This window comes from Sesamum indicum, linkage group LG9, assembly GCF_000512975.1.
Source record: "Sesamum indicum cultivar Zhongzhi No. 13 linkage group LG9, S_indicum_v1.0, whole genome shotgun sequence".
NCBI lineage: Eukaryota > Viridiplantae > Streptophyta > Magnoliopsida > Lamiales > Pedaliaceae > Sesamum > Sesamum indicum.
Window position 1 is genome coordinate 3202592 of NC_026153.1, and position 18997 is coordinate 3221588.

The following is an 18997-nucleotide window of genomic DNA, read 5'->3' on the forward strand; positions in this document are numbered from 1 at the left end:
CCGCCGCTGCGCGCAACGGCTGTCGTCGTGTGGAAGGACCGTCGTGTATCTTCATCGGCCCAGTGGAAACCGCCAGTCAAGAAAACCTAGAAGCTCTTTATCGTCAAGTGAGTGTCGCCTTCGCGAATTTGGAATCAGTTTTAATCAGTTTGATCATTAACATTTCTTTCTTTGTTCTTTTGTTTCTTTTTTCTTTTAAGGCTCGGGACGCTTATTATAGCGGAGAACCGTTGATAGTTGATGACATGTTTGATAGAGTTGAGGTAAATTCTGCTTAAGCTTTAGTTGTATTTGTATTAGTTGTTAAATTTGGTCGTTGCCGATGGAGAAGATTTTATTTTTACAGTTAAAACTGCGGTGGTATGGGTCCAAATCTGTTGTGAAGTATCCGCGCTGCAGTCTCAGGCAGCAGTCCACTTATGCGGATGCTGAGGTAATTTTGCTATTAATTTGCGTCCTTTGATGTTAGCTATCTATAGTTTCGCGATGTTATTTTGTATGAAATTGTAATCCGTATTGAATAACTTGGTACTGATGGCATAGTTTAGTTCCCTGTATATACTATGGCTGTTTCAGGGTAAATTGAGTATTTCATGACAACCTAGCGCAGCTATTGCTGGTTGCATTTTCAATACTACTCTTAGAACTATGTATTTTTATATTGTGAGCATGTTGAACGGAATTTCTTCTCCTACCTGTACACTGTTCAAATTTAAAATTGACTGTTAAATACGAGGATGGATGCACCCAAAGGAAATTTAGTTGTGATATATAGGACACAAGCATGATAGCAGTGCGGTACCGCAAAGTGAAAGAATCCAGACTCTGTAGCTTTCAACAAATTATGGCATAAAACATAATTTGGAAGTGAAAGCATCACCGAAGTTATGAAAGAATATAAATTGCAGCCAGCTGGAGTGCATGGAACTTTGAAGTTAGTTGGGGGATACTTCTAGTTGGGGGAAGGGTTGAGGATGTGCAACGTTTAGGGCTAGAAATAAGAAATTAGTGCCCTTTTGCTGCTGATGACGTTATTCAGCTGTGGTGATTAAAGCAAAGTTGCAGTATGGTGCTAGGGATTTCGGAACATTGATTAGCATGACAATTTTGGATGTTGGAGATCTACTGAAATATGCTGAATGTTTAATCATCAGTGTTTAGTGGTAAAAATAAGACGAAGCTGAAAAAGAAAGAGAATTCCTAGCATCATATACCAGAAATCTATATATCATTTCAAGAATGTGATTACATAAGAAAATTAGAAGAAATGCTTTAAAGATCCTTCAACTCTACCTAATCATTTATAAAATCCGTTGCATCAAATTTCTGCTTAATCACAGTTTGGCTCATATGAATGTAATTGGACTAATATCCTTGAGGATATATTACTGGTCAACTGAGAAGAGAGAAGTTATTTGACACATTTAAATTAATTAGTAATTTTTTAGCCTTTTTCTGCATGGAGCCAAAGCAAAGTTGCAACCATCTCTTTATGGGTTACATCAAATAGAAATGTTAACCTGACCTAAGAGAAATACTTTCTGATCTTGTCATTATTTAAGCTAGATACCATTATCCATTGAAAAAGTTTAACTGTTCACCAACCCTCCTGAATTTCTCTACTTTTCTAAGTTTAAAGCACTGCAAGTATCTATATAGACTTTTCCAGAATTTTAAAGTTGTTTAACATTGAGCAAGGCTGCAAAAAGGTCCCCAAAGTCAATGAAGTTGAACAAAAATGAAGCTGTTTTATATTTTTATTGTCAGAATGTTTTATATTTTCATATTTTTATTTTCAGAATGTATAGGCTGGAAGCTTAAAAGAACTATATTTTCTATGTCTTTCTCCTAGCTCTTCGGTCCTCTGGGATACAATACAAATTTATAGGTTTAAGTTAAAATGAAATCCATTGCTGGACCCCATTTTGGATGCAACCTAAATCTGTCGTACCTGGAAATGCTTAGACTTGTATCATCAAATACTAGCTTTGCTTGTATGCTTTAACATATTGCATAGGGAAACACTTCATCCAAGAAGTCCTTGTCTGAATTTGTTTTCCACCAATTAGATTAAAGATAAAGAAACAATCAAAAGTTATTTTTCTATTACATCATTTTGCTGTTTTTCCTCTACTTTGCCAATATGAAAATTTTAAAGTTTTTTTGCTGCTTATAACAGGGAAGGAAAATAAGAAATCCGTTGGATTGTTTCTTTGTTTTTGGTTCCATATTTGATGGTTAGGATCAGGAAGGAAACAGAATAAAAAAACTCATGGGAAACAGTACATTCTGCAGTGATTAATCGTCTTCCAAAATTTAGCTCATCTGGGCAACTAATCCCATTAACAAAAGATAATTCTCAAGTACCTGATCTGTTTCTGTTTGACTTGACCTGCTGGAGAATGCGTGGATCCTACCTTTCTCATTACTTCTAAGATCAAATAGTGCATAATTATGAATTAGAATATATTAGATGTTCTATATAATGTAAATATTGTTACAGAAGTAGCGCCTTGATCCGGTAATATACTGGGCGTGAGATGTACTAACTGCAGGATAGATGTGCACTAGTTCCAAATTTGGCAATCTAGTTTTTAATGTTATATCAAGTTTAGTGGAAGAGGACTCTTAATCATGCACTGGCTTCTATGTGCAGTAAAGTAAATTTTTTATAGATTCATGTTACTTTATCTAATATAATAGTGGGTCAATCTTCTCTTTCTCTGCACTTGAATATTGAATAACATGCATGTAGGGCAGGAAGATCCTTCACAGGTGTTTGCATTGGCAAGCGTATGGCTCTTGATTCTTGGTTTTGGATCTTCAGCTTGTCTTCTGCCTGTAGCATACACTGTTTTTCAAGCTTATAAAGACGCATTCGATTCAGGAATTTCTTACACTAATCAAGCCTCTACACTAGAGTTCTTTGCTACACTTAATGGCATGCTCTTGATGTTGTTCGGGTCCATGGTTGGCTATCCAATTGCATCAGCCTCCGGTAATGAATATTAAATCTTCACCAATGTTCTCACACTTCTATTTTGGTAAAGCATTGAGTTTTTCCCTCCTGTTACAGATGGTGGTAATGAGTTGAAACTTGAAACATTTACTTCTAGCTATAGTCCTTTCATGAAGGAAGTAGCTGTGTTTCACCCCACCTAAGCTGTCTTCTCTTTGTTGGTTTATTTTCATCTGTACCCTTTGTTTCGCTTATCTGATACCTGTATGATGTAACCTGAAACAAAATCTAATTGGCCCCTATTTGGGTTTAAAGTTTGTTGGTAATTTATTCATCTGAACAATCTTTGATCTGCAAATCATTTCAGTAGCCAAAAGCTGCAGTTCATAAATATTCCATAAAATTGACCATACACATCAATTGTGTTCAGTTGCGAGCCTCATTATAATAATGTGTCTTATAATTGATTTGCAGGAACTAATAATGGAAAATTTTCAAAAAACATGTATCTGGCATTTACCATTACTGTGTTATCAGCTATTTAATTTACAGAAAATCTTAAGTTTAGTTTACTTCTAGTAATCCCGTGATGTATCTTTCTATCCAAAGATTATATCACGTTTTCATTACAAAAAATCAAATGTTCGTCATTTAGGACCAAGTTACCTTGCTTATGGGAGTTGTCAAGGATAGGTTTGGATCACTTAGTACATCAAGAAGGCAACATGAGAGTCTGAAAGTGATGCAAAATCATGAGCTCCTAATATTGGATTCACTTGGATCCCAATTTTTAGATAATTGTTCCAGTATTTGTTTCTATTTTACTTAATTGCACACTTTTCTATTACTGTGTGTTGAAAGAACAACAGGCTAAATGACTATTTCATGAAAATATTGTTAGATGTATTAATTTTAGAAATTAATAGGGACAGTTTGCGGGAATTAGGATTGTTTGGCCATATTTGAGTTATATTTAAGTTATTTGCCATTAAGTCCATTTAGGGTGAGTATAATCCACTGAGGTCTATATTTTAGTTGATGTTGCTCTTTCTCACATAGGGAACATAAAATGTGTGAATTAGGTTCAGTTTGTTTGGTCATGCATAAGACACAAAAAAGAATATTGAATCTGTCAGTCTTGTCTCTTCAATTGCTCTCTGACTGGGGACTTGCTTGTAGTTGGAGCACTTCAAGGACTCTGGAAAAATGATTTGGTGGCATTGAAAGGGGTATGCCCTAATTGTGGTGAAGAGGTAGTGTCTCCTTGAATTGTCTGCATTACTTTTATATCTAACAATGTGATTGTCTAACCTGTGCTGATTGATCCTTCTAACTTGAAAATTACATTTCCTTGCAGGTGTTTGCATTTGTTAGATCAGATCGGTCGATTCACTCCCCACATAGAGTGGAGTGTCATGTATGTGAGAGCTCCTTGGAGTTCCGCACAAAAATTGAGGTACTTGACTTGCTCCAGTTTTAATCTTAATTCGTTACTACTTGTGGTTTAGATTAAGGAACTTACCTGTTACTAATACTTGTCACAGTAGCTCATCAAAAGAATTTGCATATTTCTAGAAGCTTTTTGAGAATTTTTGTTACTTTGAGATTGTTGCATCTAAAGGTAATGTAGAACCGAGTAAGTATTCTTCAACATGGGCATTACAAGTTACTATTAAGATCTGGGAATCAAATATTTTGTACCTGAGACTTAATCAGATAATGGACAAAGTCTGTCTCGACCAATGTTTATATCCCAACTGCTGCTGGTTGTGTGAGGCAAGGGGATAGGTTTAGATGCTGTTAATAATCAAATTCCCTTTTTACCACCTGTTTTTTGCCCAAATATTCGTGATGGATACGAGGGGAAAGGGTGTCAATATGATGGAAACAGGGTGTTGATGATGACCACTATACATCCATTTTGATGAGTGTTGAACTTACTCCGCTCTTCTTCTTCTTCTTGAGCGTTTCTAATGAGTGTGCTGACGTTTAGATCATTTCAGTTGTCAAGATCAAGACACACATCGCTGTCTGCTTTATTCTTATAAAGTGCTGGTTGGAATTGGGATTTTGTACTTGATACTGAAGAAACAAAAATCATGACAAATTATTCTTGTGTTTGCTGCTATGTTCATGTGGCAAGACTGAGGAGAACGCATGTTATCCACTTATAATGTTGTTCAACCCTAAATAAATACCTCTTATTTCACCATTTAGCAGCTTCGGAAAGTTTATTCCGGAACTATTCTGCACAAGCCTTGCAATCCTATTGTATTGATATTTGATTTTGTCTGTTTGGTGATTGCAGCAATCCATCTCAAGACCAGGTAGACGATGGGTGTATGGTCGCATCTATTTAATTCGATCTAGGGGTAGATGTCAAAGATGGGCATAAGATAGAAATTCTCAGCCTTGTGCTTCATTAACTGGATTGGATCCTCTTGTATAGGAACACATTCAAGCTATTGCTTTATTCTCTGTTGGTAAGTTGTGGCAGTACTGGTGGAAGTATTTGCTACAGCATACAAACTGCAGCATGTTTTTGTTTGAAGTTTCATGCCAGGGAGAACACTGAAGAGTCTGTTTATCTGAAAAATCGTGTAGGATTTTGCAACACTTGATTTATATTTGTTGGCGCGTGGCTAATATATTTTTGCAATTGGAGTCTCGCTATTCTGCAGTCTATCGTATTATCAGATGACTTCTGAAGTTCTACTACATTAAGATCAGAATATGCATTGCTGGTGATGCAAATGGACGTTGTACTAAATCAGAAATCTATACATCAGTATCAAAATATGCATTTGCCCCCAATGCAAATGGAGATGTTGCAGGGACTAAAATATTGATTTTCATTTATGAGTAATACTCTTTTGGTACATAATGGGTCTGGCTTCGAAGATAAGTAGATGTATGTAGGAGGGAGCCTTCGAATATATATACTCAAAATAAAAAATCTCATGGTTGAATTGTAATTCACGTTTAGGGCATAACTTCAGTCAGAATATTGCCAAATGACTTCATCTGTAATCGCGTGCTGTTCGGCTGATTTTCTCTTCTTTTGACATGCGTGATGGTGTATTTGTTTTGAAGTCGAACACAGATAGAACTTGAGGTGAGACACAGAAGTGTGAAAAATATACAGAAAATCGGTTAATTAACACAACCTTCCCAAATGAATACACATGATAATTGATTCCCCATGTTTGCTAGAAGAAAAGCAGCAAACAGCTGGATCTTGGTTTTCCATGTTCATGCTAATTACGTTATAAGTCCATTAAAAATCGGACAAACGAATGAAAAGAGAGTAGAAAACTTACCAGAATATCAGCAGCATCACAGTATATCTAATCCAAATTATGATTAACAGAGGCTGATAAGTTCAATTTCCCGAGCTTTTGCAAGATAAAGCATTTACCCCTAGATTGCTAAATTAACAAAATTTTTAAATTTATATGAGTAACTCTAAATTCAATATATTTCAAATCCTTCATATCTAATTTTAAACTATATTTTGTAACATAGATAGATTTCAAATTCTAAAATAAATTCTTTTAATTTGAAATAATTTGAGATCAAACTTTCAAATCCTTAAATCCAGTCATCTAGGTAGCAACTACCCATTTTTGGCTCAAGATCTCTTGGATTCAAATATTGGATGTATGAGTGAGTGGGGATGTCTAAAAGAAAAGAATCCTTGAAACCAAATGCAACGTAAAGCATCTATGACCTTCCAAATCAACTAGTAAAGAAACAGATCTTCTAGATAACCATGACAAGTATGGAAAGGCAAAGATACCGCACACCAGAGGGAGAAAGGTTTAAATAATACAGCTAGAAAAGCCAAATCTGACTGGTTACAAGATATATACATAAAAACCAAATTCTTAACAGTGTACCCATATCAACCTTCAGCTTCCTTTTACTTGCAGAGATGATATAGAGAACTCCCAAGCTACAACATCAATGTGCAAAATTTAGGAAGACAAGGCAACAGGAAAACAATAGATAACAAAGATGACCTAATATTCAGTCATGCATACACTTCTAACAAATTAAAGATATCTTTGAAAAAGTCATCACTGTATCTCATCTTTCTGACTAGCAACATGAATATCAGCTGCAGGGGGCTTACAGTAGTTGCTTTCAAGCTCATCAACACGTGTCCGCAATTCTTGAATTGTGTTACTCAAGTTAGCAATAAGCAGGCCAGTTTTGCGCTTCTCATCAACCACCAAATCACTAATAGTTTTCAGGTCTCCGTTCTTCTGAAGATACTCACCTAAGGAACCCTTCAAATTGTAATCATCATCTCGGGCAACCCAACCGTATAATTCATCTGCCAAGTGAGGAGATGCACAATAATCCTTCTTCCCACGACGATCAACCTCAAATTCCTTCTCAAACATTATTGCCCTATAAAACCCAGACCAGTCTCTCTTAAATTCCACTACTGCATATCCGCCAGTTGACAGTAGTCGAACTCTGACTGGATCAAATCCTCTCTCAGCCAGATCATTCTTCAGTCTAGAGCTTTTCTCAGCATCAACATTTGCTAGAATTCCCATCCATGGCCACACAAACAACTCAGACACACCATTTCCAGTGGGCACCTCAAGAGCTAACCCAGCTAGTTCAGAAGATAGGTCTTCCTGCGCAAGATCATCTTTAATGTACCTGACAAGACCTAAATGCTTCCCTTTGTGCTTGATATCCCTGTTTTGAGAGCCCTTCCCAACGTCAGAGGCATGTTGTAGAAGGTCCTTAAGTGCATAGACCAACTTTTTTTTCCCAGGGCAGTATGGGCACCTATACACCTCGTCTGAAAACTTCACCTTCCGACTGCCATCCTTCAACTGTTCATAGCACCGATCAACATACTCGTCCAACTCTGAATCACTTATATCAGTTTCCTCTTCAGATGAATAAGACATCTTTCACAGAATCTGAAATCAAAATCAAACGTACAGGTTGGAGTCATTAAGTATCAGACAGTAGGAGAGAGCAGTAACTCCCCTTCTATTCTTTGTTCGGTGTGTGAAAATCATACATAGAGAAAAATAAATTAAAACATCACATTTATCTTTCCTGTATACTCGAAATGAAATAAATACTGACAACTTGCAGAACATATAAAATGAGAAAATCTTACAATACTTTAGGCCTAATAAAAATGAAATTCTTGGCATTGTGCTTTCATATATCTAGCCCTGTCAAACATAAATGTCTTTCATCCAATACATTTTTGAAAAAGCTTCATTCCTCTGATTTTCGTTTTTGTCCAGGTAATTTCCTAACCCGTATAAAATGCAAAGTACATGAATGAGCCTCAAATTTACTCAAAAGAAAAACCAACTATCTCTTCACTTCTTCTCAGAAACCTCCTATGCAATAATGTCTAAGAACTCAACTCAAATGAACAAGGAAACATCAAATGCAGAAACAACCATGCTTTCTCTGAAAAATATTGAATCAGAGAAGAATGTAGAACTTACATTAGAAGAAGACGGAAGAAACTTCCACCTCCAACTCCATGCAAGTACTAATTCTTTTAGCTGCTTAAGAATATCTTACCCATCTCAACTTTCCCAGAAAAATAACATATCCTCAGAATGTACTAAAACTTAGATTTTTTTTCAATATCTTTGTAAAACTAAAAGAAAGTAGTTGCATACGTATACATTAAGGGAAAGATTAAGAATAACTAAAGGGAACTTATATGAGAAAAAGGAGAAAGAAAAATACAGAAACCCCAACTAAACCCAAAGAAGAAGATTTCTCAGAGTTGGTGAGAAACCCATAGCGTTCACTTTCTAGAGCAGTATATCAGTTAAGGGAGAACAATAATAATTATAAAAAAAAAAAAGGAAGCAACACTACACTACCCAGACAATGAAGAAAAAAGTATAACTTCTCCTTCGTGAGAAATTCAAACACGAGAGAGAGAACATTTACCTTTGAAAGTTGAACACAGTTCTTGTGATAGATTAAGTGAAAGAAATCAGTAGCGGCCCTACATGCAGTCAGATTTAGGGTTTGTAAAATCCTTAGCAAACAGACGGAGTATTCTTTTGTACAAGAACCCTCCACCCAACGCTATTTATATATATATATTATAGAGAGAGAGAGAGGCGCACACTATTGAAGATTTCGAGAGACGGTACAAAATTGATAAAAGAAATTGTAAAAATTCAAGAAATATAAACCAACCTGGATTTGAAGTTGGCTTTTCAGTTTCATATACTACAATTCATATTATTGGCGGAAAAAATGATCTGTTAAATATGCTAAACGAAAACTTGGAAAGAATGCATTCTTCTTAGTTAAATCTTTTTTTTTTAGTTAAATCGAGCACATATTAATTGACAAAATTGCAGGTTTAACAAGGAATCTTTTCAAGATTAATTGCAATTTACGCCAAATAATGGGCAACTGAATTGCTCAATCATAAGAAACGGACACCAATTGAGCCGCCAATGATACAGTGTAAAAAATAATGTACCAACAAAAGAACAAGGGAGATTTTAGAAAGAAGTGTAGCATAGTCCCCTTCAATTATCACTTTTTGTCAGAATTTTCAACAAGCCAAAATTATTACGTCTCTTGCTGCAAATGTTTTTTGTTAGAATTGTTGATCCTCGACACTCCAAATGGAGTGAGTGCCATGCCAACAAACCCCGCCCGAGTTTCGTGCCACCATCATGAGTCCCAAAAAGATTTTCCCTTCAAGAAGTGCACCATCAAAATTGATTTGATACAATCTTTCCCTGGAGCCTGCCAACAAGGCAGATGAACTAGGCGAGGAGGTGAAAGAGCAAAGCTTTGCACTAAAGCGTTCGTGCCTTCGGCAGCTCACTCCATTTAGCTCGGTAGTTAAATACGGATTCGGCCAGTCGGCCGGACCCCGCTGCGCTCTGCCCGCTCCTCTCTTTGGGGGCTTCTCCTTCCCCTCAGCTATGCCAGCTCCCCTCACGCTTTTTGGGCTTCCGGGTAGCTGGCTAGGAGTCGGGAAAGAAGTTGCCCCCTTGTTGTATTCCGTTCCTGCCTTCCAACTAGGAAGTCAGTCACTGCCTTGGTAGCTTGAGTCTGTCGTTCGTGCCTTCGGCAGCTCTCTCGATTTTCACAAAAACAAGCATCCCGGAGGTGAATCAAAAGACATCAAGATAACTCCTAGCAAAATCCACAATGTGATGTGGGAAGAGAAACCCTTGTTAAGCATTTTTTAAATTGTGAGACCACCACAACATCCAACAGACCATGAGAGCGCAATCGATATCTCACAACGACAACTTATCTAAAATTATAAAAAACCATCCTTAATAGACGAGCCCAGAACACTCAAAATGTGCCATAGTAAATAGTAAAATGTGTTAGTCAATCCCTAAATATGTTTTTAAAATATAAAAAAAAGTATTAAAGAAAACTCTATTAATTTGGAATCGATATTCCAGCTATAGCTGCTTTAAAAGTTATCATGGTATTGCTCGTTGTTCATATTTAATTGTATCAACAATTAGAAATTGTGAATCAAAATACCCTTAGCTCGATAATTTTACAAATGAATTGTATTTAAGTATATAATCATTTAAGGTAATTTGAATTTAATTGTGACTGCAAAATATATATATATATATATATATATAAACGGTAAAAATAATATAAATTTTAATTTCAAAATACTCAAAATGATTTCATCTTATTTATTAAAATATATACGAAATAATACTAAACTTAAATTTATAAAAAAAATGACAAAAAAAGATGCATACTTTTATCTGATATAATATTATTTGACATTACATTTTATTATAATATAATTTTATTAGTTTAAGTCTATTTATACTTTAAAATTAAAAAAAATATGTATATATTAATTCAATTCAGCATCGCCGGTATTATACTGGAATAATAAGTTCTTTGTTTACAGTTTACGAATTGTGTTAGATTTTATTAATCTCAAGAATTCTAACATCGAAAGCAACTTATTTTTAATGGGAATCACTTCAAATTCACTCGGACACATCGCCTGATTGATCAAAATTAGGGTTCCAAATTTTGATAGTACTGATACTTTTCTACTCTTGATTTTTGGGAGTTTAGGAAATTGGATTTGTGATTCTCTATAATTGGATTTATACTCGGCTTTTGTCCGATTTGTTTAAGCTGAATTTCCATTCTATTTTCTTGGAAGAATATGGCAAGTCCGGAGAGGATTCAAAGCAAAGGGCGTTTCTTCGCGGCCATGACGTCGGGACTGTCGTTGTTCAGCAACGCTATGCATAGATCTGTCAACGGGTGTGTATATATAACTGTGGTTCAAGTTTTTTACTGGAAAAATGAGGTCTTTTTGTGATTGGTAGTTGCCGATTTGAATTGGTAACTCTTACTAGCGGGAGTTGTTTTTTTTAGTTTGTGTTCGAACTGCTTATTGTTATTTGTTCTGGTTTTCATGATGTGATATTGAATTTGCAAAATTGCTGCTGTAACATCTGGGACTTGGAGTTCGTGATATTAGTTGACTGGATTGATTAATGTAGAGTATTCTGCAAAAAGTTGCGTTCTTCTGTGTTTAGTATCTCAAATTGTTTTTGCATACAAATCTTTGAAGGAAATATGGAATTTTGGCCTTTTCTAAGAGTAATAGATATTTAACTCAAGTGTATGTGCATAAGAGTCTAGGATGCGCATAAGCTTTCAGCAGTTTACATATTCTTTTGTTTCTAATAATAAATGATCCCGCCCTTACTCAGTTCTTCCTTTGTCGAAAATATAAGGGATGTAGAAGGAGGGTTTCCCTTGTATGTTTGTTCAGGCTTTGAGGATTTCTTGTCCTTTGTTCCTTTAGGAATCAATGTCCAGTGATGGGACTTGATGGTTATCCAGATATCAACACTAAGTAGCATATGAGATGAGGTCTTCTCTTATTTTGGTCAGATGAAGCATAACATGAGAAAATAATTTTGTATGTGGTGATCTTTTTTGTATAGGACTTGACTTAGCTCAAATCCTCATGCTCAGAATTCATTTAATTCAGTTGATCGCCTTAAACTATGAGGTAAATCATAAAAATACAGATAAATTTGGAAAAAAGGGCCAGATTTAGTTGTTTCTTTTAACCATGTGTACAAAAGCATAATTGAAAAACTGTATTCAGTAAATTACCTGTTAAAATTTGAAAGCCAAAGGTCGGTCTTGTGCTTTTCTTCTGCTTAATGAAAGATCAGAAAATTCTGTGGACTCTTGACTCCCTCTGAGAAGAGATGTTCTAATGCCAGGTTTGTCACCCTTGCTGTTTATGAGTGGCTATGTTAATTTCTGATGTAGAGATGTTATATTGACACCATAAAAGTACAAACTCCTGGCTGTGCATTATAGAGGTTTATCATACAAGTTATAGAATCTCTGTCCTAGTTATAGAGTTAGATTTTGTGAACAGCACCCGCTTTCTCTTTTATGCATTAAGAAGATACATTCAAATTATGTATCCAAGTTTCTTCATTAGTTATCTTCTCTAATATATTGGCTTTTGATGTAAGTGATTATTACCACTGAGTACACAATCAAAGAACAGAATTCTTTTGGCTTATCATATAGGAAATTCCTTGGTGATTGTGTTTTTTCTTTGAAACTCTGGGGAGATTTTCTAATTTGTACTAATAAGCAACCTGCTGATGCTCTTCTATGAGGTTCACTTAGATTGTTTAGTTTCTGTTGTTTAATTGCTTCTTTTCTCTTGATGTCACAATTTGATACATGAATTATATACTTCTTACCCTGTTTTTAGATTACTTCGCTATGAAGGGGTGGAAGTTATAAATCCAGAAGGAGAAAAAGAAAATGCCGAAGAGGAAGAGCAGAGAGCGAGATGGAAGCAGGAGGTAGGCTGTCTTTGTGATTTTATGCTCTTTTTTGGGGATTCTGATGCCATTTCTCAAATCGTGCTCTTTCCAAGTACATGAAGGGATAAAATTAAGGAATTTTCATTATGCAGCTTGAAAAAAGGCTTTATGATGTTTTTGATGAGATCTGAAACTGAGACAAGCACTGACCTCTGACTCTGAGAACTGCTTGCTTTCTCATGTATTAGGGCCGAAGAGTCTAAGTAATGTTCACATATGAAAATTGAATTTCTGACTATAGTAAACAATCACCAAATGGAGACATTATCTAGTTTGGTACTGAATTCATATTCAGGACATCAATGAAATTGTGTGTGGCTATAGAAACCAAAACAAAACTTCAGCAGAAATATCTACCCAAGTTAGTGGGGGCTTACCGGCTCAGTTAGAGTTTTGGTGTAAGAGAAATTTAAAGATAAGGCAGCAGATGCTCTATCAAAGTTAGCAAGAAATAATGGTACGGAAGAAATTGGTGATACAGTTGTAATGCAATTAAAACCATGCAACCAATTTGCTACAAATACAAAAAAAGAGGCTATTGCTCAGAGTACGCAGCAAACTATTGATGTTTCATTTTACTCTTACATGGGGGAATTTCGAGAGATATTGGCAAACTATATGCTGGTGACAACCTTAAAGAGCAATCATGAAACTAATGCATGATTCACCAGAACATTTTGGTATTTTAGGTACTCTACAATCTACTTAGCTGAACCTGACCTTTACTTGGCAAAGATTAGTATGTCAATAGCTCATTAGTTGACACATGCTAGGTCTACCAACACTGAAAAGCTTAACATGTATGGATTCCCAGATTGTTTCAACCTTTAGCTATTTCTGAGCAATCCTGGGCAACCATTGGTCAGGATCTTATCAAACAATTCTTTAGTTTCCCCCACGAAGGACACTATCTCGGTAGTTATTGACCGATTAACCAATTACAATTTCTTTGCTTTTGATGATCCATGCCAGCCTCTTAAGTAGCGCAAACCTTCTTAGATAGAGTTTGCAGATTGCGACATTTTTAGGACCAACAAGGTTTTTCTCAGTAGATTTTATAAAAATCCATGCAACAGTTTAGGGTTAAGCATACCAATAGACTACTTACCATCAGCCATATTACTTGAGACTGGTAGTTTAAATACTGTGCAAGTACTTTAGCACAACTGTACAAGTTACTATCAGCAATTTGTATCGGGACTGGAAATTTGAATAATGGAATTGTTCATAATTTTAATTGAGACTGGGAGTATATATAATATATACTGAAATTAACCATTCTTCAACGGTGACTGCTTATCTGGTTCTCATGACATATGCGATGTTTTCAAATTGAAGCTTATTTCCTATGGAGAAGCTTCTGGAGAACAAATCAAGGATCTTCTCAGGAAAAAAAGCTTCAAGGAAGCCATCACCTTAGTTGATGAGCTTGCGAATGAAGGTGCTATGACAAAGGAGATGCTATCTTTCATCCATGCCCAGGTCGGATTCCTCTTGCTCTTTGACTTGCAGTTCAAGGAAGCAGTAGATCACTTCTTGCTTTCAGAAAACATGCAGCCTTCTGAACTTTTTCCATTCATCATGCGGGACCCAAATCGCTGGACCCTGCTGGTATGTGCTAAATGCAAGCGACATATTTTTTCTGTTTAGTGCTTTTTATAGAGTGTACATGGTTTCCTTTTGTTCCTTGGCATGTGTAATCATATCAACTTGTTTAACAAATATCTTGATGCTTCTCTGTTGTGTTCCAACATGCTATGAATTCTCCTACCTCAAGCTTAGGTGCCAAACGCATTTTTTTTTTCACTTTCAGTTAGTTACTGGTGGGCCTCATAAAATGGTATTTATCCTGCAAGATTAACCACCTAATAGCATCTTTTGAGAAGTCTTATTGTTATAGTAATATTATCATATACAGTGTCTTTTGAGATGTAAATTCGGGGAGGTTTCCAGTGACGACTAGGTAAGTTTGGTTTTAGCTTCTGGAGTTTTAATGTGTGTGTTTTTGCTCGTATGGGCAACTTATGGGTCTGGGGTTTTGACATTGCAATACTTGAATAACATATCACCTCTCCACTCAGATATCTATGTAAGTATGTGTGCTTTTCATTGTGTGTAACATAGATTTAACTACAGTTCGTAATATAATGTTCGGATATTTTTGAGAAATTACAGGCACCAAGGAAACGGTATTGGGGCTTGCATCCTCCTCCAACACATCTCGAGAATGTAATAGATGATGGATTGGCAGCTATTCAAAGAGCTGTCTTTCTTAAGAAAGCAGGTGTGGACACTGCTGTCAGTGAGGAGTTTCTTCTAAATCCACCTAGTAGAGCTGATCTGTTAGAGTCCGCCATAGAAAATATGATAAGGTGTTTCTGATTTTTTCTTTTTTGGTAGTTAGCTGATATTTGTTATGTTCAACTTTTTGTTTCCAGATGAAAAAGAGAGTGGATATCTTTATGTGTACTTAAATTATTTTTAAGTAGACTATCTCAAGTATGTTGCATGACCTCCTACTCAAGTTCTAATAAAGTTCCATTTTGCAACTGTCACTAATTTGCTATAGATATTTGCAAGCATGTCGTGAAAGAGATCTGGCTGTCTCAGTGAGGGAGGGAGTTGACACCCTTCTGATGTACCTGTATAGAGCTCTCAATCGTGTTGAAGACATGGAAAGACTTGCATCTTCTGAGAATAACTGTATAGTGGTATGGATTACTTTAACTTTTCCCTAACTATGCGTGAAGGACCTGTTTATGTTGGTTGGTCTCTCTCTTTTGATTGTTCACATTTCATAGTGATGCAATTCTGTACTTCAGGAACTTGAGTTTCTTGGATGAAAATTTGTTCTCTTTAATTATAAAATAGTTAAAAAATGCACACCTGAGGGGGATGTTCCCTAGAGGGAGTGAGGGAGCAATGACCATGGAAATCTGAGTGGAAATGTTATTGGTAAAATGGAGCTTGTATGGGTGTTAATAATAGCATAGTGTGTAGTCAAGGTGACATCACCAAGCCTCTTAAACATTGACCATGGGTATTTACTGGGCAGTGCAGGAGGAGCTAGAAGCACTACTCACTGATTCTGGGCATTTACGCACACTTGCTTTGTTGTATGCTGGTAAGGGGATGAGTGCCCAGGCTCTTTCTATTTGGCGGATATTGGCGATGAATTATTTATCAAGCAGCTCTCATAAAGATCAATTTGAGGAAACTGATTTACAAGATTCCTCTAGAAAGTTTAGTTTTGGTCAAGAGACTGCTGCAATAGAGGCAACTAAAATTCTTGAAGAGTCTTCTGACCAAGAACTGGTACTTCAACACCTTGGATGGGTATGTAATAAAATCTTCTATATCTTTTTCATTTAATTATTTATTTGGGATAGCTCAAGGACCTACCTTGAGGGTTATGATTATCCACTATACAGGCATTTTCCTTGTGGTACATGCAATTACATTTACTCCTTCAGGCTGATGTCTATATAAAACCCTAATGTTTTAGATAACCTGACAAATGTATCCTCTGTCAAGAAACATACGCACCTCCGCCAACGTTTGTCCAAGACTCCAACGTATAGAACCTACCATGGAACTTGGAATATATAAATAATCCCCTTGTAGTTCATCCAGAAAAAAACAAAAGGAAAAGCGTACCTTCATTGTTCAAGACTTTTATCCTTCAATTGCTCATATCACATATAAATCTGTTTGTTTAGACTTATTTTAGGGCAGTGATGGATGCTCGAATCGAAACTCATTGAATTAATTACTCTTCTATTTTCTTTTCATTTTCACCCATGAAGGTATTATTTTTTGTTTTTTTGTTCATGAATGCAAATATTTTGTTGTTTTCTTCATTCATGGAAGAAAAATGAGAAATTAAAAGTAAAAAATTACATATATATCATGATAGAAAAAATATGTATGTGTAATTAACTTTAGATAACATAACTTGATAAGATTTTAGTAATAATATGTATTTAGAAAAACGTGAGGCTTTTACTATACTTTTGAATTATTAAAGTAAAAGTTATAAAATTAAGTGCTTTTACTAGACAATGGAGGACAGTTAATAGTTTATGATATCTACAAATATTAAACCTCAAGGAAAGATTTTATAATTTGGAAAACTTTACAAGATAGTCTGTAAATCGGATTTTCACTAATTATGTTTGTTGATGTCATCTTTATTTCATGGTGACATAACAGAAGTAGGAAATCCTAAACTAATATCAAACCTTATGGTTAGTAAATGTAATTGGACATACCACAGGGAAGGTGCTTGTATATTGGAAGAACCTCAAGAGAGGTCCTTGTAGTTGTTCCTATGTGTTTGACTTTGTATTCCCCAAGGTCCATTCATATCCATGCCAAATGATTGGGCCCTGTGAGTTTCAGCCCTTGTGTTTGCTATATCTGATTTGTGATGGTCATTCTTTTCTTTTTTCAGATTGCAGATATCAACCAGGTGCTTGCGGTCCAAATTCTGATATCAGAGAAAAGAACCAATTTACTATCACCAGGTAAGAGTTATCACATTTGTAGCATGTGTGTGCTCTTTTTATATGAGATTTCAATCCCAAAAAAACTTCTCCTGTTCTGGTATTCTATATAGTTATTATTTTCAGACAGAAGAGAAATCTTTAACCATGCCTTTTTACATGTAACTTACTAAGATAACCTATTAAAATGATTCGTTTTCAAGTTCTAGGGACAACTACACATAGCCCATTCTAGGGCCCAAGGTATTGCTCGTGGAGGATTACAAAATGATGCCTTTTTAAGTTCATCATTCTTCCTCATCTTTTCTATGTATCCTTTCACATGCATCACAAGACAAGCAAATCTTCCTGTTGCAATTTAAACTCTTTTCTGCTGAAGCTGTTGTTGCAGTTATCTTTTCAACGAAGGATATTGTTTAATAGCCCTGTGATGTTTGTTGTGTATTTTAGAAGTATGCTTGTTCGTTAAGCCTAATTATGCATACGACTTTTCCAAGGATAAAAATTGTATTTTAGCGGGTTGGCTTTGATTGAATGGAGTATTGGTACAGGTGCTAGCTGACTTGTTACATTAGCCTCCTGCCTCAAGATGTTAGGTGGTGGTCATCTTTTTTTAATAGGATGGATAGTCTGGGTCTCTGTCATCTTTTGTCTGTCTGTCGCGCATCCGTTTGCTTGATTGTATGAGAATTGTTTCAGAGGTGGTATGAGAGGAATTCTTATCTAAACTTTTCTGTGTTCTCTCATTTTGATGGATTGGTGTCTCTTTTGGTTGGTTGCGTTCTGATGTAAGTTTTCTTGTGCCAGATGAAGTAATTGCTGCCATTGATCCCAAAAAAGTGGAAATTCTTCAAAGGTATAGCTTGGCAATTCCCTTGTGGTTGAATTTTCTGAAATGATGCAACTTTCACGGTTTTGGGATGTTTTTAATCAGTTAGTACTTTTGGAGGAAGGTATAAGGACAGTAGTAGCGAATAAAAAGAGGCAGGATAACAAATTACTTTTCATTTTGGGGTGGGGTGGGGGATTTGTAATGTTTATTAAAATTGGAATTCTACTTCCCTTAGTCAATAGCATTCTCATTCTTCGCTAAGCTTCTGAAATTATTCAGTGACTTTGGTCTTTATATTCAATCAGCTGCTTCAGTTTGGAAGTGTTAACTTCGTGGTAGTGCTTAATTGGTACCTCAGATTTACTTTAGATAGATGAAATTTAACTTCTTTTTTTTTTCCTCCTCTTCTTTTGTTTTTGTGCGTGTGTCTTTTTGGACATAGGTGTATTGTTATTCTGCTAGTGGTAGTGTCCACAGTCTGCTGTCCGTTGGGGGAAAAGTTTCTCTTGGTTTATTGGGACTGCAATGTCAGCTATCATATGTATTGCCATTAATCCTACTAAAATGCTTGGATATTATAATGCAGATATCTCCAATGGTTGATTGAAGACCAAGACTCTGACGATACACAGTTCCATACAGCATACGCACTCTTGCTTGCTAAGTCAGCACTTGCAACTTCTGAGCTGGAGCTTTCAACACAAGATTCTGCGGGTGGAATGCCACAAAATGAAATTGAAGTTTCTGAACTTGGAAGGAGCTCGATTTTCGCTAGTCCTGTTAGGGCAAGATTCCAGACCTT

The 18997-nt window shown here is 35.9% G+C and overlaps 3 protein-coding genes across 5 annotated transcripts in view; 2 read left to right on the forward strand and 1 right to left on the reverse strand.

Moving 5' to 3' along the window:
• Window positions 1–5632, forward strand: part of LOC105170422 (PGR5-like protein 1B, chloroplastic) — a 6211-nt gene extending 579 nt beyond the window's left edge. Inside the window, exons 2-8 of one of the 2 annotated variants that reach the window (XM_011091180.2) lie at window positions 16–107; window positions 201–263; window positions 347–433; window positions 2761–2998; window positions 4139–4212; window positions 4317–4415; window positions 5268–5632. In XM_011091180.2, coding sequence (XP_011089482.1) covers window positions 16–107; window positions 201–263; window positions 347–433; window positions 2761–2998; window positions 4139–4212; window positions 4317–4415; window positions 5268–5354 — 740 coding nt within the window. In that variant the 3' untranslated portion in view covers window positions 5355–5632. Of the gene's footprint in view, window positions 108–200; window positions 264–346; window positions 434–2760; window positions 2999–4138; window positions 4213–4316; window positions 4416–5267 lie in introns of both variants that reach the window. The other variant, XM_011091179.2, reaches the window with a different exon arrangement.
• Window positions 6764–9071, reverse strand: LOC105170424 (protein INVOLVED IN DE NOVO 2-like). Of its 2 annotated transcripts, none has more exons than XM_011091181.2 (2): window positions 8915–9071; window positions 6764–7905 (listed from the first exon to the last, which is right to left on the reverse strand). In XM_011091181.2, exon 2 carries the CDS (start codon window positions 7891–7893, stop codon window positions 7039–7041), a length of 855 nt encoding a protein of 284 aa, XP_011089483.1. In that variant the 5' UTR covers window positions 7894–7905; window positions 8915–9071; the 3' UTR covers window positions 6764–7038. The 2 variants fall into 2 exon arrangements, with proteins under 2 accessions (XP_011089483.1, XP_011089484.1); XM_011091182.2 differs by lacking the exon at window positions 8915–9071 and adding an exon at window positions 8455–8743.
• Window positions 10870–18997, forward strand: part of LOC105170838 (transforming growth factor-beta receptor-associated protein 1) — a 10844-nt gene continuing 2716 nt past the window's right edge. The window contains exons 1-9 of the mRNA XM_011091759.2: window positions 10870–11254; window positions 12744–12837; window positions 14197–14469; window positions 15034–15230; window positions 15428–15569; window positions 15919–16194; window positions 17312–17384; window positions 18171–18219; window positions 18782–18995. Of these exons, the coding sequence (XP_011090061.1) occupies window positions 11154–11254; window positions 12744–12837; window positions 14197–14469; window positions 15034–15230; window positions 15428–15569; window positions 15919–16194; window positions 17312–17384; window positions 18171–18219; window positions 18782–18995 (1419 nt within the window). The 5' untranslated portion in view covers window positions 10870–11153. The remainder of the gene's footprint in view (window positions 11255–12743; window positions 12838–14196; window positions 14470–15033; window positions 15231–15427; window positions 15570–15918; window positions 16195–17311; window positions 17385–18170; window positions 18220–18781; window positions 18996–18997) is intronic.